Source organism: Peromyscus leucopus, chromosome X, assembly GCF_004664715.2.
Source record: "Peromyscus leucopus breed LL Stock chromosome X, UCI_PerLeu_2.1, whole genome shotgun sequence".
In the NCBI taxonomy this organism is placed as follows: Eukaryota; Metazoa; Chordata; class Mammalia; order Rodentia; family Cricetidae; genus Peromyscus; species Peromyscus leucopus.
The window spans coordinates 101,163,381-101,190,548 of record NC_051083.1 but is presented as its reverse complement, the minus strand read 5'-3'; the positions used below and the strand labels follow the sequence as shown (position 1 = coordinate 101,190,548).

General features: G+C 38.2%; 1 protein-coding gene across 1 annotated transcript; it reads left to right on the top strand.

Moving 5' to 3' along the window:
- Nucleotides 1–23,323: 23,323 nt before the first annotated feature.
- Nucleotides 23,324–26,674, top strand: LOC114682185 (homeobox protein Rhox13-like). Its single transcript, XM_028855992.2, has 3 exons — nt 23,324–23,906; nt 24,593–24,638; nt 26,441–26,674. The coding sequence occupies exons 1-3, from the start codon at nt 23,602–23,604 to the stop codon at nt 26,627–26,629; spliced, it is 540 nt and encodes a 179-aa protein (XP_028711825.1). The 5' UTR covers nt 23,324–23,601; the 3' UTR covers nt 26,630–26,674.
- The last annotated feature ends 494 nt before the right edge of the window (nt 26,675–27,168 follow it).

The following is a 27,168-nucleotide window of genomic DNA, read 5'->3' as shown; positions in this document are numbered from 1 at the left end:
AACAGAGTTCTCAAAAGAAGAAATCTATGTGTCTGATATATATATATATATATATATATAATATATTAGCCTTCAGAGAAATGTAAGCTAAAATTGCTTTGAGATTTCATATTACTGCAGTCAGAATGGTTAGGATAAAAATCAAATGAAAACAAATATTGGCATGGGTGTGGGGAAGGGGAACACTTATTCACTACTGGTTTGAGTGAAAACTGGTGCATCTAGAATAGAAATCAGTGTGAAGGTTCCTCAAAAAGCTAGAAATTTATCTACCAATGCTCTAGCTGTAGCTCTCCATGACATGTACCCAAAGGATTCTATATTCTACTACAGAAATAGTTGCCTATGCATAGTCATTGCTTCACTATTCATACTAGCAAGAAAATGCTTAAATGCCCATCAGTTAATGAATGCATAAAGAACATGTGACACATTCACACAATGGAATATTAGTCACTTGTTAAGAAAAATGAAGTTTTAAAATGCAGAGGTCAATGATGAAACTGGGAATAATCATTCCGAGTGAATTGACCAAGAACAAAAAAGAAATGTCACAGGTTTTGATTCACATGTGGATATTAGCTTTTAATTTTAAATATATGTATTTAAAATGTAGTACCTATAGAAGTTAGGAAAACAGTAATGTGGTGGTATTCTAATTGTACTGAAATGTGATTTTGATTGTATGTTAATAAATAAAGTTGTCCAGGGGTCAGAGCTATTAGAGCCATAGAAAGAGCATGGCGGTGGTGGCACATGCCTTTAATCCTATAGATTTCTGTGTGTACAGGGATACAGCCAGCATTGGAGACATATGCCTTTAAGAACTAGGGGGCTGTACATTCAGACAGTGACGAGGCAGTCACGTGTTTGGGTTTACAACCAATGAGAAGGCAGAATGACTATGAAACGACTTACACACAGGAAATAGCTCTCTTTCGGGAGGCTAGGAGCTCACACGAGGAAGGGTGAGATTTTAGCTCTGAGCTCTGACCTCTCTGCTTTCTCTTTTACATTGGTTCTGTGTTTCTTATTTAATAAGACGGTTGGTTACATCTACACAGTAAGGCAAGAGGCTTGTAGGAAAGGGGAAATAGAATGTCAGTAGTATAAAGAGAGAATGACGAATAGTGGAGCAAGAAGGGTTACATGAGGTGGAGATGAGAAGGCAGTGTGGTTGAGGAGTTATGGGAATGAATAACTAACGTTGAATAATTTTGGAAAAGTCAAATGGAAACATACCACTGTAGAAGCTTCTTATAATACATATATATACATAAGTATTTTCCCAGCATCAAGGAAACATCTCTTTCAAACAGACAGAGATCATTACAGAAAACCACAACCAATCAAAATGCAGAGTTGTGGAACCCTGTCCCAAAAGATACCCTACAAACACTCCCACTAGTTACTAGTATCTGCTTTAGGACCAAAAGAGATAAAAAATAAATAATACGTAATGGCAAGGGATATGTTTATCTCCTATTATGGTACAGCCATTTTTCTAAATGTAAATAAATACAATAAAACATAAAATATGCAAATTTCAGTAAAAATCATAAGCAGGAAGGTTTTATTGAAATGAAAAATGTTTTATTTGGATGAAACAAACTTACTCTAAGTCAAAATACTGGGAAAAATTAGTGTCCAAAAAATGTTCATGGTTTTATAATGGAAGTAGACAACCTCAGAAATTATCAGGCATACTTGTAGCTAAATGAGGGCTAGACATAGAAACTGTATTACCTAATTTGGAGATTTCAACAAAACAACAGCAAACACGTTTCCATTTGTCCATTACAGACAAGTATGCTCAAAACATACCCTATACTAAGAAGACTATCAGTTCCCTAAAAGGTAGAAAGTTTGTTCATAGTATTTTGTAATTGGTTACATACCTGTATATTTATTTGCTTGAGATTGAGTCATAGAGGGATTTTTCTTCTGCAAAAATACATTTTCAAGGATAATGACCATAAAAGCACACAGTAAAGCATATCCACTGCATTTTTACACTATTCAAAGTAATTTCTATAATAGTTCTATCAACATGACAAACCGGTCTACCACCAAACACTGCTATAAGGACATAGAAATGATGAATGAATTACGACAATTTTAAAAATCATGATAAATCTTGAAAGCAAAATTCCTAGTTGCCATAATAAACAAGGAACTCAAGCCTTGAGTGATAAGCACATTAGCTACTACTATGGTGATCTTAGGGCAATTTTAATTGCTTGTAGGCATTGACAGTAATGGGCCTGTCAAAAGCCTTTTCAGGGAAGTGGCTCATGACCTTGTACCTGTGTAAGAAAGAGAGCTGTAAATGGAACCATAAATATGATAAGCTATATCCTGAGAAGAGAGAACTAGGAGAAAAAAACAGTCTTCAGTAGCCCAGGGATGCTTCAAGGAAACATCTCTGGCCTGCTTACTGAGTGGACAACAAACAAAAAAGTCTACAAAGTGAAATGAAAGAAAGCTTCCATCTTATGATAAATTGCCCTCATTGAGTCTGAATTTATATTACATATGGTGTGAACACATCCTAGTGGATTAAATCCCAACTGCCTCTAGCACAAGTCTGTACAGAAATGACTCTGTAAGGACAACCTTACAGAACAGAATAACAGAGACTTCCAATAGGAAAAAGAAAAGATCAGAACAAAAGGAAAGGAGAAGACAAACAGCAACTAAACTGTATACATGTGCTTAAATGATAAACAGGATATAGGTCACACATATGTAACCTACACTAAAGATTTTCTAAAGATGCATAGTAATTTTAATTAAAAACTATTCCAATCTTTCAGGAATGAAAATATTCACTAAATTAAAAAATCCAATTGATGTAGGATTAAGCTATAAAGGAGTAAGGAGAGATTAAAAGATGGAACTGTGAATGGTAAAAGCTATAACATGCATATAGCAATCATTCCTACTGAAGACTACAAAAAAGAAAAGAAGAAATATTGAAAAGTATCTTAGCAAGGGTTTTTATTGCTGTGAAAAGACACCATGACCATGGCAGCTTTTATAAAGGAAAAACATTTAATTGGAGTGGTTTATATTTTCAGAGGTTTAGTCCATTGTCATCATGGTGGGTGGGACATGGTGGCATGCAGGCAGACATAATGCTGGAGTTCAGAGTCCTACATCTTGATAGGCAGGCAACAGAAAATGAACTGACTGACTCACTGGGAATGGCTTGAGCATGTAAAAGACATCAAAGCCCTCCTCCACAGTGATACTTCCTTCAACAAGACCATACCTACTCCAACAAGGCCACACTTCCTAATAGTACCACTCCCTTAGAGAGCCATTTTCTTTCAAACTACCACAAAAGACTTGATTTCCACAATTTAAGGAAGATGCAAGAACTCAGCTTGAAAGAGTAAATATGTAATCAAAATAAATAAAATTACATTCACATATAGAAACAAGGTAGGAAAACTACCAGATATCATAAGAGGGGGTTTCAAATCAATAATACAGGATAAAGGCCAGTGAGATGGCTGTTTGGATGGCTGGAACCTATGTGATGGAAGGAGAGACCCGAATCCCACAAATTGTCCTTTGACTTCCACATGCACATCATGGCACATATGTGCCTACACATATACATACGAAGAAAATAATCATAAAAATTAAAAATAATATATGATAAAAGCATAGACCCACGATCTATTATCTAATAGCTAAACGAAAAATAAGTTTTTAACTAGGATTCTGTACCCAGATAAGTATTTAAGTGTAAACGTGAGTAAAGACATTTTTCAGACAAACATTGAACTTACCTTACCATTGCAAGTATGAAGGTATATGAGTATAGGAAGATACAGTCTATGAGGCCAAGAGATGAACCAACATGGACTGTGCCTGAGGGCCAAGCAACAGATGTGGTCAGAGGTCCTGATCATGCCTAGCCAATGAGGGGTGACCACACAGTGTCACCAGATCTGGACACAGCCTGGGTGCTGGGAGGAGGGTATATAAGGCCTTTCCCATTGCTGAATAAACTAGTCTTCTGTTGCCTGGTGTCTGTGCCCTTGACTCCATGCCTTCTCATCCCCTCCCCTGAGGGAGCCATTAGGAGACAGCAATATAATAATGGGCTAAATCTGAAGCAAAGATATATGGGTGATATATGAGTAAGGTTTATTATGAATATTTTGCAAAATATTTTGGATGTATTATAAACTGTCCTGGAAGTTTCATACCCGACAAGAAACAGTAGATGCATTTCCCTATTCCTTCTGCCCTCTGCCAAACATGACTGAAAATGCTGATTAATCATATGCATGTTTTTTTTTTAAAGAAACTTATTCCAATTAGCTGAAGGATCATGAAATGAGAACTTGGTAACACAGAAAAACGAACTGTGCTTTGACCCCTGCAATATGACAGGAAAGGGCCAGTGGGAAGCCTGCCATCCACTTTCCCAAAACCATAGCAATGTTCACCTACACCTTTCATTTTCATTGTCAACACCTAGTAACAAACGTTATCTGCACAGGGTCAGTGACAGTCACATGGGAGAGTCTGGGGTTAGCTTCAATAACCACGATTAAAGCACTGAATCTCTTCTCTGTTGGAGTTGGGTCAGAGAATAATTTCTAATTCCTTGCTAAGGCTCATCATTTTCAGTTGTTGTGATGGTGTTTCTAATCACTCATTTAAAATTATAGATGCTTTTAAATCTATCAGATAAGTCAAATATCTCTATCATCTGAGATGGCATTTGTGATCCCTGGTATGCATGAATACCTCATTGAGAATATGGATTAAAAAGTATTAGCAAAGAAAGAGAACACATAAAAGAATAAATGTGGTGATAACCCTTGCTACTCCTGCAGAGAATCCATGTTCAATTCCAAGCACCCACGAAGTGTGTATCACGACCATTCATAACTACGGTTCAAAAAGATTCAACACTCTTCTCACTTCCCTGGGCACCAGACACACATGTGGAACATATACATAACAAAACATTCACACATATGAAATAAAATGAATGTATCTGAAAACATTTTTATAGAATAAGAGGCAAATTTGAGAACTTAGGATTATAAAACTAAAGATCCACGGATGGGTTTTACCACATGAACAGATCAGAGGGAAGAATCAGTGACCTGAGAGACAAATTAGAACTTACACAATCTGAACAACATACTTAAGAATTGAGGGGGCATATTGTAAGAACCAGTGAGGAAGATGGAAACCAAGGAAAGAAGGCCTGCTAGACACAATAGGACTGACACTCATATGAACTCACAGAGACTGTGAAAGCGTGCACAGGGCCTGCACAAATCTAAGCCAGATGAGGTCCCAGTGCTGGAGGGGAAGTAGACATGGGTTCTCATGCCTAAGCCAGAAGCTATCTCCAACTAATAACTGCTCACAAAGGAAAAAGTAGTTTTATCCAATGGTGCAACACTGGGTATGAAAACCACACTTAAGGGCAGGCCCCTTGCCTAGCAATAGATGGCCAACATAAAACAAAGTCTATGGCATTCTCGGAGTTTTTTTTTTTTTTTTTTTTTTTTTTTTTTTTTTTCACCTCATAATGCTTCTTTACAGGTCCTTTGCATATATATTATGGCTTCGGGTTTTGCGTTTTTATGGTATTTTTGTATGTGGATCCATGTGTGTCTTTGCATCTATATGTGTTGCTTTTGCTCTTTTTTCTCCCCTGTTAGTTTTGTCATATTCTGGCCTGTTTACCTTTATTTTATCTTATTTTATTCTGTTATTATTATTTTTGATGCCTATTTGTATTCTAATGAGAGAGAGAAAGGATGTGGATTTGGGTGGGTGGGGAAGTGGGGAGGATCTGTGAAGAGTTGGGGGAGCAGGGGGAAGAGCTGGGGAAGCTGAGGAAGGAGAAACCATAATTAGAATATACTATATGAAAAATATTAATTTTCAATTTAAAAAATAAAAATTATTTCTAGTGAGAAAAAAAAGAATCAAAGTGATAGAAAGATGGCTCAGCAGTTAAGAGTGTGTGATACAGTTCTCTTGCAGAAGACCCAAGTGCAGTTTCTAAAGCATATGTCAGGTGACTCACAACCACCTTTAACTCCAGTTTCAGGGGGATCTGATGCCCTCTTCTGGACAATATGCGCACCTGCACATGCGCAGACACAGAATTCAAAAGCAAAATAAATACCATTTTTTAATTAAGAAAGAGCTGAGACTTCAAGGCTTTCAGAAGTATACTTTAAGAGTAAACTGTTTGTTGTGCCATAAAAGGGGAGAAAAGGTTGGGGGGGAGTAATCAAGGAAATTAAGTTTGCAAGTTTCCCAAAACTCCCTCCAAAGCATAAAGTTACGTATTCTGTAAATCCAGTGAATTCATGGTATCTGAGGTATGGAATAATCCTAGGTAAATACTAAAAGATGGAAGAATAAAAAAAGATGAAGGAATAAAGAGAATGTGATGCACATACATATCCATCCAAAAACCTAATGGAGAAGTATTTAGCCTGAAATCATTTGTAGAAAATTTGTGCAACTGCACATCATCAAGTTAAGACACATAAGCCAGACTCAGAAAGTTAAGAATTTCCTGTGTTCTCCCATATATGGAATCTAGAGGAAAACCTAAAGACACCAAAGTATAAGGAAGACAATTAGGGGAAGGCAGGGGACTACAAGGAGGAATTAGAAGGATGAGAGAGAGAGTAATAGGGAGATGAATGTAATCAAAGAATGATTGTCCACATACAAAATTGTTTAGTTCATTTGTACTATTTTCTGAATTTCAGTGGATCCCAATAAATTCAAAGAAATATGTACCAGTGTACATCTATGTTTTCAAAAAAATTACCTTAATTTGGAAACCATTGGAATAACAATTTCTGATCTATGGAGGACAAAAAGGGGTGCCACAATTTTATTATTTGCTTGTTTGTTTATATTTTAAATTCACAATTGTATATACAGCAAATGTAAGTTTCAAGGGTGAAGGAAAAATAGGCCTGCACTGAAAGGAAAGACAATTTGTTGTAAGGAAATTCTTTGAAACAATGAGAAAAGCAAGTTCTGTAAACAAAAGGGAAGCTGAAATGATGATGGACTATCAAGAAGGAAGATAAAGTTTAGCAAACAAAAATATGGGTAAATACTATGGGCTTTTATTTCACTTCAAGGGATCATAATTATGCTTTGGAGTTGATCAAAAAGTCTAACAATGGTATGTTTCTAAATGTAAAAAGAAATATTTAAGATAATAATATTGTGAAAGGGGGTAAAAAAGGGACCTGAACTGATATGTTTCTTATAATTCATTAATTGTGACAAAATAAAAACAGTGCACTGTGAAACAACCCAAATATCCTTCATTGACTATGTATAGATAAACTAGCACATCCAGGCTATGGAGTATTGCTCAGGAATCAAAAGGAATGTGCCACTCCTGACAGTAACAACGCCCTAATAATTATACTTATGTGGAAATCTGGAAATCTTAAACTAAGTACTTATAGTATTTGCCATAGTCCTAATAATATGTAATATATTAATACTAATTCCTCTTATCTAGATTAGAATTATATTGAGTGTAGCTAGAGTCTTTCTCTCCGGGTCCCACCAAGCCCCGGCAGTTCTGTAAGCCCACCTATAAAATAAACATACAGACGCTTATATTATTTAAACTGCTTGGTCATTAGCTCAGGCCTATCATTGTCTAGCTCTTACTCTTATACGCAGCCCATTTCTGTTAATCTATATGTTGCCACGTGTTCCGTGGCTTTACCTGCTGCCTTTACATCATGCTCCCTGGACGGCAGGCTGGTGTCTTCTCCTCCCTGCCTTCCTGTTCTCTCAATTCTCCTCTCTGCTAGTCCCGCCTATACTTCCTGCCTGGCTACTGGCCAATCAATGTTTTATTTATCAATCAATCATTCACAACAACTGAGTAAAATGGTCAATCTCTAAATGATACACATCATCTCCTTATGTGACATTATTGAAATAAAAGAAGTATAGAAATGAAGAACAGATTACAAGCTGTCAACGGTTGTGGATAGAGATAACAGATTGGGTCAGCAGGAAAATTCCTTGGAGTGATGGAAAGGTTAAACATCATGACTCTATGTATCAGGGTAACATCATAGTTTTAACACCATACTGTAGTTTGTCAAGATGTTTTGTGAGCAAAGGTGAGTTAAGACTACATTTATCCACTGAATTATTTCATAGAGCTTCATATAAATTTGCAATTTTATCAGTAACATGTCATCTAAAAAATAACAACATAGGCCAGAAATAGTGGAACTAAAATACTGGTCCACAAGATGACATCCAGCATCTCTGAGAAGGATAATGTTAGTTGTGATCTTTGTACCAAATATTCATATTTTAATTTGAAGTTAAGGCACTAAATGAATGAGGTATTTATAAAGCATAGTAAACCCAGAGAATTGTTGTATAATAAGTCCAAATATGTTCCATTCTTAATAAATATTATCAGATTTAACTTTCTCATTACAGTAGATTTCATATTAGGAAACCTGAAAATACTGCCATGTTTATTTAATGATACTGAATGTTTAAAATCAATTGACTTAAGTTGTTTTAGGAAAATACTAACGTGGAGTAGATGAAGCCATATTGACATAAAGTCAAGCTGTAAAGCAATGAGTATTACTGGAATTTTAATGAATGAATGAATGGCGTACATTCTCTGATGAGATTTCTTTTATTGGTCCACTATATCCATTTTATATGGATATATTATCTGATGCAGTATTATTCATTAGCTGCCGATGAATGCTACCACCTCAAAGAACTGTCTTCATCAGAACCTTACTTCCTAAACATTATACACCAATCATGCTTAGTGGTAGATGTAGCACATGATTCACACAGAGGTACAAAATCCAACTCTCATGCCTCAAGGAAAATAATCTGAGTAAAACTTATTTTCCAGAGTTTCATTTTGTTGGAAGGTTGAGTTTATATCCTCTCTTAACTATATCCCACTTTCTTTCCTTTTATGTCACTCCAATTGATACATCTACCACACAACTCCTGCACATAAAGTTTAGAGAACATTATAGAATAGGGACAAGAGAGATTTCAAGGCCCAGAGCATCAGGAAGCCCAATGTGAGATCGTGTTTTCTACATATAAAAAGAAACTACACCCAAAAAAACTAAACAATATGACTGCCTAAATAAGATCTGAACAATGACAACAGCAGTTGGCATGCCAACATTGATGGGTAGGTTCCACAAGGGCCCCACCCATGCATGAAGAACTACAGAAAATTAATGACTGCTGAAAGAGGAAGAACGAGTCTTCCTCAAGGATAAGTTCCGTAATTGGCTACCCAGTACCAATTGGTCATCCCTGATATAAACATCACAAATATAAATATGCATTTATATAAATATATGCATATATGCAATAGTAGCAAAGAGGCGGCCATGAATTTGAGAGGGTGCAGGAGGGTGGGAAAGGATACATAGGAGGGGTTGGGGGAGGAGAAGGAGAGGAAATAATGTAAATATAGTGTGTGTGTGTGTGTGTGTATATATATATATATATATATATATATATATATCTTAAAAAAATAATAAAAACATGAAAATAGATAAAATTTTAATAATAAAAATAAATGAAAGTGCTAGACCAAACTTAAATGTATTTCTTTTAAATTTGAGAGTAATGTACTCAAATCCTCTCCTCTGAAGGTACTGTGATAGATTTTTATTAGGGTAATCTAAATGTGGGATATATTAGAATTGTCTTCATTATTTTTATAATATCTCTGTAATATATAACTATTCCAAAATAATAGATTTACTTAAAATTTGCTAGATTATAAAGATCTCATTTGCTGAGGGACTCAATTCACACTAATTCTTTGAGCATAAAACAGCAGTAGAACAATATGAAAAAGATTACAACAAATGACTTCAGAAATTATAAAAACAAGGTAGACAGCTTTGGAGGAATGACTGAAAAAAGGACAGATCAAGTAAATATAGCAAAATCTTAACATCTGTAAAGTGAGAGGTGCATTCCAGAGTGCAAATTATTAATTAGAACACAAAACTCCTTCTGGCAATATCATCCAAAGTTTACCATTCTGAACCTCAGTAGAGTTTCCCTATTTCTCCGCTTCTCCCTTATGTTCTTAGTGTCTGTTAGGTACATGGGTATTGTGTGTGTTTGTATGTTATGTAACTCTGTGTCCTATGATTCCTACGCTAAATTCCCACATAACATTTAGTAAGCATTCGAATATTTGTTAAATAACCTCTAAAATAAAATGTCCAGTGTTTAGATAATATTTCTTTAGTAACAATGTGTACTCATTTGGAAATCTGCCAGCTTTACACTGCTTAAAAGAACAGGAAATTGTGGGATCTGGTGTGCACCTCTCAGTATTTTCTTAGGCTATACTCCCAGTTTAGAATTGCTAGTTAGGAATATTTCAAAGCTTTTGACTTCCTGGAACATTCAATGAATAGTAAGATGGCTGAATTCGGGCAAGCAGCCCTTATCAGATCATCCACAAAGATGCAAGGCAACAGAGGGAACAGGGCAAGTTGAGATGAGTGGTCCTGGGAGGACACTGGTCATTGACAGTCAGGGAATGGAGACCCCAAAACAAACAAGACTATAACACAGTGAACGAAATTAAAAATATCGGCACCACAGTGTAAAATCCTAGTAAATTTAGTCAGTATGAGTATGCACAGCTCTAACTGTTGAAAAGTTGTATAACTGTTGTAGACTTACAGCATGGTTAAATAAATAACCTAAGATGTACTCAGTAGTCGAGCTTAGGAAAAGGAATTCACATCTCTGACCAAACCCTCAGGGGGCTGTAGCCAGAAGCTGTTTGATAAGGGGCCCTGTCCCTTGAATTTGAACTGTACTACGTGACAGAAACCCCTGCATGTATAAACATTCCACTGTACTGGCTCAGTAGGTTGCTGCCTCACAAACCAAAATTGTCTCAAGATAGTGAGTGACACAAGCTGCCTGAGAAAACTTCACTGTTGTGGGTGTGTGTTGAGACAAATGGGAATCTAGAGCACTTCAATCACTCTTGCTCTCTGAGACTGGGGGCACAGTCAGTCAAGCCTAGCTTCACTCCAGGTCCAAGGCAGTTACCCACATAATATCCACCACCCTTCCGCAAACCTGAACTGAAGTGTCTATCACAGAATCAAGGAAAGAATTCTTTGTTACCACCTTCTCTTGTACCCACAGGCATGCTGAGGCAGTATTGAGCAATGCCTCCACTTTGCCTGTTGCCCTGCCCCACCCCTGGGGCTGCAGCTATGAAGGTCAAGAGGGAAACTTTAGCTGTTGTTGCCACCTTCCACTCTCTCTAGTTCCCTCAAGCACTTCAGCTGGGTGGAATTTTCCCAGCTCAACTGTGACCCACTCCTGTTGACTACTGCTGGGACTGGGAGGAGGAGAAACCCTGAGAGTCACTTATGTACATAGATGTACATATGTACATAGAGGGAGTGTCTGAGACACTGTTCTGGGAAGGCATGTCCATTCACAATAGCTGGAAAGAAAAGCATGGTATTTACTGTTGTTACCACGCCTATGCTATCCCATAGTTCATTGCTTTTGCTACTTGTCTAATCACACACTGCTGCCAAGACTGTGTAGGACTGCTGTGATTCCTGTCATGACCTTTCAGCCAGAAGTAGCACAGTCTATAACAGTGTCTAGACAGAGGGTAAGTAAGTGTTCAGGTCCCTCACTGTTTTGTTGGAGTATCTGATACTGAGGTTTTTTTTTTTTTTCAAACTACACAGCCAACGTTAATATGCATTAGGAAATCCCCATCATCTGATAGAGGCTACCACTCCCACTGTAGGTGTATCCAGGAATGTTGCACTGACACAGTCCACTGTATACAGCATACCTACCTCTATTGCTAGTGTCCTCACTCAGGTGACCTGCAGAGTCAAAAGTTCTTTCCAAAACTGATACTATGTGTACTGTTCTCAAACTCAATAATGATAGCCAAGAAACACAGAGTGGGGCAAGAAGATGACTCAGTGGTTAAAGGGGTTTCCTCCCACGCCTGATGACTTGAGTTCAATACCAGAAACCCATATGGTGGAAGGAGACAACTAACTTTCTCAAGTTATCTTTAGATATCCTTGTGTTAGTAGGACAGATGCACATCCCCACACATACACACACAGAAAAAATACATGTAAAGTTTTTAAGGCCTGGCAGTGGTGGCACACGCCTTTAATCCCAGTACTCAGGAGGCAGAGCCAGGCGGATCTCTGTGAGTTCGAGGCCAGCCTAATCTACAGAGAGAGATTCAGGAAAGGTGCAAAGCTACACAGAGAAACCCTGTCTCGAAAAAAAAAAAATTACGATACCATCTAGAAATAAATTCAGCATTGTCCCAAAACCTGATACTATAAGATACATCTTCAAAAGAAAGCTACTTACCAGAAAGATCATTCTACAAAAATTGAAGGGATATCCATTATACCAGATGCACAAGTATCAACATAGGAACACAAGAAATATGAAAGGACACAGATATATGACTGCTTCTAAAAGTCATAAATTTCTGCTAACAAATTCCAAACTCAACAAAATGGATGAAATGACTAAAGACAAATTAAAAAGAATGAGTTTTAGAAATCTCAAAGAAATATACTCAAGAAAATATACGATGTACGATATTAACAAGGAATTCAGTAAACGAATAAATATTTTGAAAAAAGAACTGAAGATTTTAGAAATCAATAGTAAATAGAAAATTCACTTTAACTTGTCAAAGAACGACTAGGTAAAGCAGAAAAAAGAATGTGGGAGCTTGAAGAGAGGTCTTTTGAAACATCACATTCAGACAAAAGCAAGGGAAAAAAAAGCAAAATTGGGCAAGGTAATGCATTCCTATAATCTCAACAACAGAAGTCCGAGGCAGGAGTATTGCCAGCCTGGGCTACAAAGGAATTATCAAGCTGGCCAGTGATAAATAACAAGATCTGGTTTGTTGGTTGTTGTTTTTAAAGCAAGAAACAAACAAACAAACAAATGAAGCAAACTTTGGGACAGTAGTAAATGATGAAACATCTGCTTCACTGGTCTATCTAATCAGATCCTTACTTGATTAAGGACACAATAAATCTAGTTTATGAAATACTAGGAAAAAATGTACTTAATCTGAAATGACACCTCCTTTAGGAACCTAGATAGGAAGCACAGTGACTCAGTGCCTGCCTGAACCAAGCAGCCTCTGGAAGTTCCAGAGAAACGAGACAAAGCAAGTCGTGCTTGCAGGTGTGTTGGCAACCACCAGGGACGTGCTTTCTTTCACATACCAACACTACAAAAACAGAAAAAGTTGATGCAAACTACAGGGACCAGCTGAGGTTCATAGTAACTACTAGGCAACATCTTAGAACCTCCAGTTCCCCATACATCAGCTCCAGAGAACACTGAGATGGAAGCTGAAGCCAAGGGCTCCTCATTCACCACGTCCCCACACAGCGCCAAGCTGCCAAGACAAACTGAGAGAGCACTAAGGAAAGAGCTGATCAACTCCATGCAGGTTTGCCAGAAACTCACTGTAAAAGTTATTGAACTGTTGTTAATTGGCTAATATGATATTTGCATAATGGTTATATCCAGCAGCTATGGTTGTTCCCAAAGTTAATATTCTACCATGGAAGTAATATAGAAGCTGTGCCAGGCACGGTGAGTTCCTGGATTGAGAATATAACTTCTAATATATGTACCTCCATCCTACCAAAACCTAGATCCACTTGAACACTGAAAATATTTCAATTGAAAGAACACAGCTAATAAAAACTGCAAGCAATGAAACAAGCACAGATGTGTAAATCTCAACACAGCAATGTAAGAAACATTAAAATCCAAGGGACCACAACTCCTCCAAAAATTACTAATCCCACAGTACAACTCCAGTGAGAGTGAATTAGATGAATTCCCAAAGACTTCAAAAGAATGATTATAAGTATATTCAGAGAATAAAATAAACTCATGAATGAATCCCAAGAGAACATAAACAACACTAAAAAAAAACAGAATGAAATAAGGAAGACAAAACAAGAAACTAAAGAGGAATTCAGCAAAGAAGTAGAAATGATAAAAAAAAAAATATTGGAAAGGAAAAACACCACAAGTCAAATAAAGCTTTCCATGAAAAGTCCCACCAATATAATGGACCAAGGAGAAAACAGAATATCTGAGCTTCAAGACAGGATGGACAAATCAGAACATTGCACCAAAGGCAGGGTGAATTAATAAAGAATGAATGAGATGTTCAAGATATTAAGCACTTTGTGAAAACACAAAGTCCAAGAATCGTAAGAAGAGGCCTGACAGTGTAGAAAATATTCTCAACAAACTCACAGTAGAAAATTACCAAAAATTAATGAAAGGGATGTCAATCTAGACACCAGGCATATAGAGCAACATACAGACAAGACCAGAAAAGAGCCTTCCCTTATTACATTATAACTAAACCACAGAACATACACAGCACATTTTAAGCATCAAGAGAGAAGCACAAGGTCACATACAGAGTTAGGCCAATCAGAATACCTCCAGATTTCTCAACAGAAATTTTAAAAGCCAGGAGAGCTTGGAATGATGTATTTCAAGTTCTGAAAGACAACAAGTGACAACCCAGACTTACCAAAGCTAGGAAAGCTATTTGTCATAATAAATAAAAAAGATTTCCATAGTTAAAAAAAAGCTGAAGGACTCCATTGCCATGAAGACAGTTCTACAGAAAGTATTTGAAGGAGTCCTTCAGACTAACAAAAAGATAAACACACCCATGAGGTCATAGGGAAGAATAAACCATGCTTGAATAATGGATAAGAAGAAAGGAATTAGAAAGCACAAAACATTACAAAACCTCAAGAGGAAGTGACAGGCAGATCTGTATGAGTTCAAGACAAGCCTGGTCTACATAGTAAATTCAAGGACAGCCAAAGCTATGTAGAGAGACCCTGTCTCAAGAAACAAAAGCAAAACAACTCACCAAACAAAACAAAACCCAAATAAATAAATAAATAAACTAATACAAACGAAAGGAGTCAATACACACTTTCCAAAAATAATTCTGAATAAAACATCTCAATTTCCCAACCAAAAGACCCAGAGAAGCTGAATGGATTAAGAGGAGAAATGAATCTATTTACTGCTTTTGAGAAATGGACCTCAGCCTTGGGACAGATACTGCTTTAGAGTGACAGAATAAAAATGGTATCCCACATAAATAGAGGCAACAAGCAGATGTAACTATTACAATATCTGATAGAATAGATTTCAAACCAACACTGGTTAGAAGAGATTAAATAGAACAACTTCATACTGATTAAGGGAACAATTCATTAAGAGAACATTATAATTCTAATCATATACTCACTGAACAAAAGTGAACCTATATAACATGAATTGCTAAATGGTCTTATTAATAATAAAAAAAACCTGATCCAGATATTGAGGTGAAAGCTGAAAGATCAGAGAATCAGAACAAGCCATAGTCAACCTTACCTCACCAACCCAGTCAATTCTATTTCCACAAATCCTCAGACTGAAGGCCTCTGAGTCCTCTCCCCTGAGGGTCTCAGTTGAACTGCTGCTTAGTTCCTGTCTCCTCACACCCTAGACACCATTCTCCACCCAGTCATGTCACTTCCTGGGATTAAAGGGGTGTGCTTTCCAAGCAAAGGCATGGGATCTCAAGTGCTGGGACTAAAGGCATGTACCACCACTGCCTGGCTCTGTTTCTAGTGTGGCCTTGAACTCACAGAGATCCAGACTAAGGTCTGCCTCACAAGTGATAGGATTAAGGGGGTGTGTGTGTCATTACTGTCTGACCTCTATGTCTAATCTAGTGGCTGGCTCTGTCCTCTGATCCCCACATAAGTTTTATTGGGGTGCACAATATATCACCACACACCTAATTTCATAAAATAAATGTTATTAGATATAAAGTTACAGGTTAATGGTAGAGTAATAATAGTGAGTGTCTTCAATAACCCACACTCACTAATTGACAGGACATACCAACAAAAAATGGAAAGAGATACATCTGACTTAAATGGCAATAAATGGACTTAACAGATACCTCAGCAGTCTACAGTACATTTTGTAATGTAGAATATGTTTGAACACAAGTCAAGTTTTAACAAATACAGAAAGTTGTAACAATTCCTTATACTCTACCTAAACTACAATTGAATAAAATTACAAATCAATAGTAAGGGAAAGTACAGAATGCATACAAATTCATGGAAATCAATACTCTGTGGAATGATGAGTCATTGAAAAAATCAAGGAGAAAATAAAAATATTCCTAGATTTGAAAGAAAATTAATACACATCATACAAAAGCCTATGAGATACAATTAAAACAGTGTTAAGAGTAAGGTGCTTATATTACAAAGAATAAAGGGATCTCAAATTAAAGAATGTACTGATACAACTTAAGGCCTTGGAAAAAAAACAGAAACAGGCCCAACCTAAAATGATTTGACAGAGGGAAATAATTAAGAAAAGAGAAGAAATTAATAAAATGGAAATGGAAATAAAGAGAATACCAAAAATACCAATGAAACAAAGACTTCTTTAAAAAATGAACAAGATAAGCCGGGCGGTGGTGGCGCACGCCTTTAATCCCAGCACTCGGGAGGCAGAGCCAGGTGGATCGCTGTGAGTTCGAGGCCAGCCTGGGCTACCAAGTGAGCTCCAGGAAAGGCGCAAAACTACGCAGAGAAACCCTGTCTCGAAAAACCAAAAAAAAAAAAAAAAAAAAAAAAAAAATGAACAAGATTAGTTAACCCTTAGCCAAATGAATCCAAGAAAAGGAAGGAAAACCAAATGAACAAAATTAGAGATGGAATAGGATTCCATTCCAGAGACACCAGTGAAATTCAGAAAATCATTAAGACATAAGTTAAAATATATTTTCTACTAAATTGGAAGATCTAAAAGAAATGTTTAAATTTCTAAATACTTATAACCTATCAAGTTTAAGCCAAGAATATATAAATAAAAAGATTCATAAAAAGCAAGCAATGAAAAGAGGCCATGAAATTGGAAGGGGAATGTGGCTGGGGAGGCACCTGGGAGGAGCTGGAATGTGGAATGAAGGTTTGATGTGATCAAAACACATTGCAAATACATGTGAAATTCTCAAAGAGGAGGAATTTTTTAAATATCCCACTGAAAAAAAAATGCCTAGATGGATGCACTGTTTAGTTTTTCAGACCCTGAGATGCAGGGATGGATCATGGCTTTAAATTTTTAGATTTCTGTGTTTAACTTGGAATGTCTGCAGAAACCTGGAGACTACAAAGAATCCATGTGAGGGGAAAAATTACACTTTAGAGAGAGTTATAGAAAACATGGAATATGAAAGTACATGGAAGGAATACTGGGGGTAGCAAGATTTATACAAGGATGAGGTGAGAAAACAAGTGATAGAAGCAGGTGAGGAAAGGGTTAACAAAAACTAAGATTTATGAAGAAGCCGCATGGAAAGCTACTATTTCATAAGCTAATTTTAAAAAACATAATTTTACAAAGTCAACAGAAATATCCTGCATAGGTGAATAATGTTGATCTCAGAAATTCTAGACTATTAAACAAAATTCTTTATTGCTGAAGGCACCACACACTTTGATTATAAGTCATAGATAACTCAAGCTGGAATTGAGCTTGAATCTTGCTCCTTTACTGGTAAAAGTGTAGAAATTGTGATGCAGGCTTCTAGGAGAGAAAAGCCATCAATAATTTCACTTAGCTGTGGACTTTGCATGGGAGTAATGCCAACCTGCCCAGGCAAGATGTGTCCACTGGAGAAACAGTGTCATCACTGTTATGGGGTTAACCAACTGTTTTTTGAGTGCATCCAAGACTCCCTGGTACTATAGATTCTTCAAAGACCCATGGCTGCAGAATTCATATGCCCTAGGATGACTCTATAGCTTTTATTTTCTTAGTGTGAACACTGTCAAATTGTCAATTTCACCCCTTGCAAGAGTCAGGAAACATTGTAGTGGAGGGGGAAGCAGAAAGTAAGATCTGGATGATAGGGAAGAGGGCTGTGCACTGCTGTCTTCTGGGCAGAACATGGCCATCGTATGAACCCACAGCAGCTTCAGTTGCCCACAGAAGGCCTACATTAGCCCGCACATGACAGCCAGTCAATGATCTGGGAGGAACTCAGGACTATGTGAGGAGTATCATTGTCTTTAGTGCTACAGCCCCTAGTGAGTCACCTATTCTTCAGTGGATAGTTCCAACCCATGCCCATGAGGGCAGCCCTGGTTAAAATCAATGAGTCACAGAACAATAACAAAAACAGAACAAAAAGAAATGAAAGTGTAAGTTAGAGTAGGGTTGGCATGATTGTGAAGAGATGACTAGAAAGGGAGAGAAGTTTGGGGTCAGATAGGAACCTGTGGCAAGGGATGCTCCCAGGAATCTACAAGAACTACCACAGATAAGACTCTTAGCAAAAGTGAATATATAGCCTGAACTGGCCATCTCCTGTGACCAGGCAAATCTTCCAGTGGAAGAACTGGAAAACCAACCAGCCACACAACCTTTGACCTACAGTCTGTCCTGCCTATGGGATGTGCTGTGGTAAGGGTGGTGCAGAGATTGTGGGAGTGGTCAGTCACTGACTGGTTCAGCCTGAGACCCACGCCATGAGAGTGAGCCCACCCCTGACGTTGCTTGTAGTGCTAGGATCCAAAGGCTGGATGGCCCAGATAACCAGGGTAGAACCAAAAACGACTGGAGGAAAAAAATGTTAATATAATGATACCTAATGATATTCTAACATACTCAAAGACTTGTGCCTATCCCAATTGTCATCAGAGAGCCTCCATTAAGTAACTGATGGAAACAGATGCAGAGATCCATAGCTAAACATTAGGCCAAACTGGGGGAATCCTGCGGTAGAGAGGGAGAAAGGATTGTAGGAGCCAAGGTGGAGGTCAAGAACATCACAGGAAAACCCACAGAAACAACTAACCTGGCTCATAAGAACTCACAGAGTCTGAACCAACAACCAGGGAGCCTGCATGGTCATCTATATATGTGCAACAGGTGTGTAGCTTGGTCTACTGTGGGACTGCTGACAGTGGGAGCAGGGGTTGTCTCTAATGCTTTGGCTAGCTTTTGGGAACCTACTCCTCATACTGGGTTGCCTTGCCTGGCCTAAATACAAGGAGAGGTGCTTAGTCTTACTGTAACTTGATATGTCATGCTTTATTGATTGCCATGGGAGGCCTGCTCCTTACCTAACAGAAACAAAGGTGGAGTGGATTGAGGAGGAAGGAGGGCAGAAGGAAAGGAGAGGAGGCAATGGGAAGAGAGGAAGGCTGGGAGACTCTGGTCGGGGTATAAAATAATTTTATAAAGAAATGAAAGTAAAAGGAAGAGTGAAACTGGCATGATTATGAGGGAGACTAAGAAAGGGTAGGGGATTTGATCACAATGCATTATATTATTATTACATTATTATAATTATATGCACATATGAAATTGTTAACAAATAACTTAAAAATAAATATATAAGAATTGAATGGAACTGGAAAGTGTTGCATTATGTGAGGTAACCAAAGTTCAAAAAGACAAAAACACTGGTTTCTAAATTTTATATATGTATATTTGGGACTGAATATGTTTAGAAGTCAAGAAACTAGAAAGAGTCCTCTGAGATGGGAAAAAGAGACTTTAAGTGGCAGAAGAATTTGGGAACAAATGTGATATGAAAGTCGAAGGAAGAATGTTGTGGATAGAGGGAAAGATTTAGCAAAGATAGTGGGAGATAAAGGGGGAAGGGATTGCAGGAAGATCTCTTGAAATTAAAGATGTGTGATCAAACCACATCTTTATCACACCAAGTGTAGCTGAATAAAATTGATCCCAGAAGCTATGTGTTAATAAATGAAATTCTAGTGCCAGCATTGAGAACCTTCCCTATAAATTGTTAGTTAGAAAGGCCCCTTCTAAGTTTTGAGGTCCCCAAAAGGATGCAAGTTATTGACACTGTTCGTGGTGCTCCAGTGCTCCACCAGAATTAGATGGTAATAATATATATATTGGTTTTTCGAGACAGGGTTTATCTGTGTAGCTTTTTATCTGTGTAGCTTTGCGCCTTTCCTGGAACTCACTTGGTAGTCCAGGCTGGCCTGGAACTCACAGAGACCCACCTGCCTCTGCCACCCGAGTGCTGGGATTAAAGGCGTGCACCACCACCGCCCGGCTGGTAATAATATTTTTAAAAATAGTCAGTTTGATTGCAGGACATAAAGAATTCAAATTGGAACTGAATTACATGCCTTGATGGTCAGCTTTCATAGGGCCAAAAGATGTTTTGAAATGTTCTGGAGAAGAAAAGTTATCAACAGTCTTTAACAAACCATGGACCCTGTCTGCTGTATTACTGACCTGCAAGATAAGATGTATCCATTGGTGTAATAGTGGCATGAGTGCTATGGGGGTAACCAACTATATTTTTATCAGAATTGAGACCCACTGTATGGGAGGGAATTTAATCCTGGTACTGTAAAACTGGTGAAAATTTCATGGTTTGGGAAGCCATAGGCTCTAGTGGTAGACAACAATAACAACAACAACTACTACTACTACTACTATTACTACCACCACCATTTTTACTAATAGTAGTTACTATTTTTGTTTTTCTAATGGACATGTTCTGCACATAATACTGCCTACTACGCATTGATGTTTATTACCATATGATTACTACAGCTGTCAGCTTTGATTAGAAAAGCTTATTTTTGTAGTTGATGGTGATTACTGCAGATGCTCATGAGTGATTTAAGTACTGAGTATAAATGGCAGTTGAATACTCAACCATAAATAGAACATCTACCTCACCTTCCTCCAAGGCCTACTGAACATTACAAAAGATGGGGAAGAAAGAACATAAGAGACTGATGAAAGGATGAGGTATGGTATTGTGGAATGTATGATGTGGCCATTATACTCAGGAATTTAGAGCAACTGTGATTACCTACACAAGGTATGGATATGATTTGGCCTGTCATCATTCTATTATGGGAAGTTGGATGGCCCCATAAGGCCCAACCCTTCCCTGAGAATTTATAGAAAGTTAATGTTTGCTCAGGGACAGAGAGACATTTTCTTCAGTAGTATAGCTACAGGTAAGTTGTCCATGCTCCTGTAAATAACCCCTCACCCAAGTTTATTTAGGCAACCTTAAGTAAACTCACTGAGTCACAAAAAAAGAAAATAAATGAAAGTAGATGGATTTAGAAAGAGGAAGGGGATCAGTCGAAGTGGGAGGGGGAAAAGGGTAAGGGGAAGTGGATATGATCAAAATGTATTGAATGTATGAACATGTCATAATGAACTCTCTTTTTATTTATAATTAATATTTAGAATTAGAAAATCAAACTTTCTTAATCTTGGGAAATCATGGATATACATTTAATGAAGGCTTTCAGAATTCTGAATAGTAATGGCCAGGAAAGATTTTACTCTGACATACTATAATCAAAGTGTCAGAGCACAAGACAAAGAAATTATTTTAAATATATAATAGAAAAAATGCTGTTACATTTAAAACCAATCTCATAATTCTTAACAGCATATTTCTCAGCAGCAATCTTTCAGTACAGAAAGTGGCTGAATATCATATTTCAAACTGTGAAAGCAGGTAAATTCCACTCAAGAACACCATGCGCAGCAAGGCTATTGTTCAGAAATTAATGTGAAAATAAAGCCTCAGATAACCAGAAACTGAGGGAATCCATGAGCAGACTATCCTTAAAATGTTACTCAAAAGAGCCCTATATCCAGAAGTAAAATAACTATAAGCACCATCATTATAGCATTGCAGTTATAGAATACAAAACTCACTAGAGGATAGATCCAAACAAAACCAGAAATGTAACTGAATCAAATATATCAATATAAAACTGTCAAACCACAAATTTCTGATGAAATAGCAACCAAAGGATATTTAAAACATTTTGAAAGAAAGCAAATAAACTGATAATAATACATCTGTACCTTTCAATATTAACTCTAAATGTAAATAGATTTAATTATACAATTACATATGTTGCCCACAAGAAATTTACCTCATCAGCAAAGACACACACAGACTGAAAATGAAAGGATGAACAAAAGCTATGGCTGTATCTGGCAAAACAAAAGTTAAACAAAACAATCATAATCTTTGATGAAGATCACTCTTGGACTATTTAAATCCTTGTCACCTTCTAAGGTTTTGAACAAATTACTCATTTCATCATATTTTACCCCAGCAACAGTTTGTAGATAGGAAATATCTCCAAATAATCTTTGAAAGTCATTAACCATCCATAATCGATCTAATTTGCACCTTTTAGGGTCTATTTTTTGTAGACCTATTTTGTATCCTAAATAATTAATAGGATCTTCTCTTTGTATCTTTTTGGGAGCAATTTGTAATCCTGAACAAGGCAAAATTTTCATTACTTTGGGAATCTGTCGGAAGAGTGGTGGTACTGACCCTCCCCACTTCTGACAGTGGCTAACTCAGGCACCTATTATTTCTCTGAAAAGCTGTCATATGCCCCATGTCACATGCCAAATATTGTTTTAAACACTGCCTGAATATTTATGTATTTACCTTCCATCCAACAGAATAAGGGACTGCACCGACATCCTCAGTGATAAGAACTGAGGCAAATATTACATGTGGAATTTAACAGAGATTATAAAATTATAATCTGAGGTAATTATTTCTTAAGCCGATCATTTTTTCTTTTGAGGGGAGGGAGTGTCTTTTGTTTGGTTTTCGACAGTGCCATTAACTAGAATTATATTCAAACTCAGTCACAAGATCTTGATGCTGAGCTTGAAGAAGAATGGCTAACTAGCCTTCAATGTATTACCAGGGACTCCTCTACTAGCAGCCACTAAGCTGATCATGCCCAGTTAGTTCTAAGCCCATTCTCTGAGCAGCAGTAGTGGGTGGAGGGTGAGGTCCACAGAAATTTTCTACATGTTCACGCAAGGATCCTGTGGTCAGTGTGTGTTCCCACCTTTCTCCCATCTCTTTTCCCCAATTATCTTGCAATGCTACACAATTCACCCTTCAGTGTCATCTCTACAACCTAAGAGGAACAGGCAGCATGCACATGCATGCAGATGCAAGCTAAAACTCATTCTGCACACATGCCTTCGAAGTAAGGTTTAACTTCCCAGGACCTTTCACAAGCCTGTTCACAGTGGCTCCCTCAGTTCCTCATCTTTGGGCCACACCCAGCATTTGTGCACCAAAGCAAATACCACCTACCTCAGCAGGAGTTCATAAAGCCCAGGGAAGTCAGTCAGGGAGAGAAAAACCTATGGCGCCCATCTGGAGAGGAGCATATTGACATCAACCTTGAGGAACATGGAGAAGTATGGAGCATGCGCAGAAGGACACATTGACGTCACCCATTCCTCAGGCCCTCTCTTGACACCTCGTCAGTAGTAGAGACTGACCGAACAATAGGCCTCGAGTGTGGGCATTCCTGGGGCCCCACTTCTCTCTGTGGCTTCGGTCCACTACTAGTCATGGCCCGCAAGCTCTATTGGCGATATATATACATAGTGAGGAATGAGAATGGTGAGGAGATAGCTCAGGTCCCCACCTTAGAGGCTGCCTTGGCGATGGTGGGTGGCAACCCTAGTGGAGGTGACGCGGGCTGCGTAACGGCACTAAATAACAGTGGCAGCCAGTTCCGTGAGGCTGTGATTAGGATTCCGAGGCGCCGTTCATCACAAAGGCGGCGGCGAACCACATTGCAGTTCACACTGTGGCAGGTGGAGGAAATGGAAAAAATGTTCAAAGAAACCAAGTACCCAGATGCGCTGACCAGGTATGTGTCTGGCACCAGGAGCTATCCCCAACCTCCCTGTTGTCTCAGGTTGAGATGTCCTTTTGTTCTTCCAGGCCCTGGTTTCCTATCATCCCTCCCTAAGCCACTGCTGTCTTCTCCCTGTGTGGTGTGGGTATAGGAGGGTGCCTTGTGTAGGGGTCAAGATCAGTATTAGCGTTTAGTGTTCACCTGAAACAAATGTACATAGTCAACACCACTCTTTTCTTGCCATATTTTAATTACTGTACAATATAGAAACATTAGTATCATGTGCCAAAATACTCACTAGTGTAAAGTTCACCAGTGTTAAGGATTTACACTTTGTTGGGTGACCTCCTCACCAGTAGCCTCGTCATTTTTTCAGGGACTGTGTACCTATCCATCAACTCCTTTCGGTTTCCATTTCCCTTCCCCTGGTGCTAATTTTTAAATTAGTATAATTTGCCCAGGATACACTTTGGTATTTATTTTTAATTTTTAATAGTGTGTTAAAATTATTCATCTGTATTGTTTAAAAACTTTCGTAAGAGGTAAAACCATTTCAAAAGCAAGACTAGTTCTGAGAATGAAAGTTAAATGTGGGTGTGAGGGAGGATAGCAATATTAAAAAAGTGTAGTAATCATATATGACTCTGCATTTCATGTAAAACACTGCACACTAAACATTTGTGGTTTTCTTTCCACAGGAAGGAACTTGCACAAGCTTTGAATATTCCTGAAGTCAAAGTGAAGGTCAGTAAATCCAAGCAAAGCCATTGAACAGTCAATCTACAGCCTTCCTCAGGTCTTGGGAAGCCTTGTCCTAGGCACTTTTTTATTTAAGATATTTTCATTTTACATACCAACCACAGTTTCCTCTCCCTCCCCATCTCCTGCTCTCACCCCTCACCTCCCCCACCCACTCACACATCCACTCCTCATAGGGGGTAAGGGCTCCACTGTGAGTCAACAAAGCCTGGTACATTCAGTTGGGGCAGGACCAAGCCCCTCCCCTGATGCACTGCACTTCCAGAGAGGCTGATGCACTGCAGCTCTAGAGAGGTTGATGCACTGCAGCTCTAGAGAGGCTGATCCACTGCAGCTCATAGAGAGGTTGATGCACTGCAGCTCTAGAGGCTGATACATTGCAGCTCTAGAGAGGATGATTCATTGAAGCTCTAGAGAGGATGATACACGAAAGCTCTAGCGAGGCTGACGCATTGCAGCTACAAAGAGAAGGTGGAAACAGGACACAATAGACAACACCCATGGTCTCCTGTTTGCACACTCTTCAGTGTGACTTTCCCAAAGCATCATTTCTGAATTCCACTTTCCTCTTACAAATGTAATAGATAGGCTTTAGGGATCAAACACAGGGAACTCTGACTTAATGTGAGCCCATATGAGTCAACCACTGGGATATATTGGAGGTATCATGATGGTAGTAGGGCTTCTGGTCCTTTGGTTGGTCTTCTTTAGACTATACATCCACATAATAGGCATGGAGGGAAAGTGCATGGAGTCACAAATGTTACAGTTTGAGAACTTCCCAATACAATGGACTCTCATTCACTAGGAGCCCGAGAGGATGGTGAAATCTAACAGATAACTGTGACTGTATTTCCATAGCTAGACCATATTTAGGAAGAGCTGGTTTATGACTACTTTCCCCACACTATTGTGGACCATCTTACTCTTTGCCTTTTGAAGAAAGATGGGCTTTAGATGTCCTGGTGACACAGCAGGTCCTAGTGTGCCCTCTGTGCTGGACAGGATTCTGGAAATGTAGCTGAAGCAGAGATAGTATTCTTCATCCTGATATTGAAGAACTTTGTATATCATGAAAGAATATACTGTTCAGATTTACCGTGGGTGGAAGTTACCCTTTCTGCTGAACTCCTGGAGATGGCAAAGGTTTCAGTGTCCTGTATGTCATTTAGGTTAAGTTAGTCAACTTTCACAAACCCTGGAGGCTGTGATGTCAAACTATTGTCCAGGCCCTCTCTGCCTACCACCTGTTCGCTCTCCAGAAATTTCAAGCACCACAATCCCATTGGCACCCTTGAAGGCTATTTTGTTTCTGAAAATCTCCCATGCTTGTTTCTGTTGATTAATTACTTCATACTGAAGACTGCTTTTACAAACAGAAAGCTGTTCCCCTCCATACGCCTTTAAAATGTGCTAACATTTGGTGATCTACAATCTCTGCCCAAACAAGAGGAATGTATCACTAGTGAGGAGGGTATTCTACAGCTGATGGTCAAATGTCAAAATGAAGACTTTCCTTTACCCAGTTACCATATATTGAATTAACATCAAGGACCTGGAACAAGTCATAAGCTAAGCGTTCCATCCAATAAAAATAAACCACTGAAGTGTTTATACTGCCGGAAAAAGACAGAATCATGGCCTATTGCAGAAGTTGACACACAGCTGATATTTGCTTTTATGAGCTGAATAGAAAGCAAGCGTTATGTGTCTTAAAGTGGTTTTTATCTCTTGGCTCTGGGGTAGAAGCCAATGCTAAATCCAATCCTGTCTTCCTCTGATTTCAGACATGGTTTGTCCATCGGAGAGCAGAAGAGAAGAAGAGAGAGAGGTCTGTAGTATTACAGAGCATACCTCCTCGTATTGAAAAAGTGATTCTCCTTAGGGAAAGGGAAGGCAATCCCCAGAGTGCAATCTATGTTCAGGGGCAAGATGGAAATTTGGTGACACCTGTATTCAATGTACAGCTTAACTAAAATTCAACACTCATGTTAACAATAAAATCATGAATTTCCAAGTTATTTAATTTCATATGCTTTCTGGGGTTTTGTAGTATATAGATGTACACTCTTCAGGAAATGCAATTTAAACAAAATGTCAAGTTCTGTTTTTTGGGGGGTGACATTTCTAAGTCATGAGTATTACTTGCACAGATGACTATTCCCTAAACATGTTAGTTGTGAAACAGTAGATCTCTTAAGCCTTCTTGATTCAGACTTACTTGATCCTTTGAGCAAGAGATTCAGTAGTAACCCTGCAAATGTAGAATCTACGGAGAAGGTGGGCACAGAAAGTATTGATGGTGATAATTACTTTTTATTTTGGGAGGAGTCACAACAATTCTTTCTTTTTTCTTTCAATGAAAATAGACATTTTTGTCACATAATATTTCCCGATTATGGTTTCCCTTGCCCCTACTCCTCCCAGTTCCTCCCCACTTACCCTTCCATCTGGACATATCTACCTTTCTGTTTGTCACTAGAAAACAGCTCAGGTGGGTGGAAGCCACCCACAG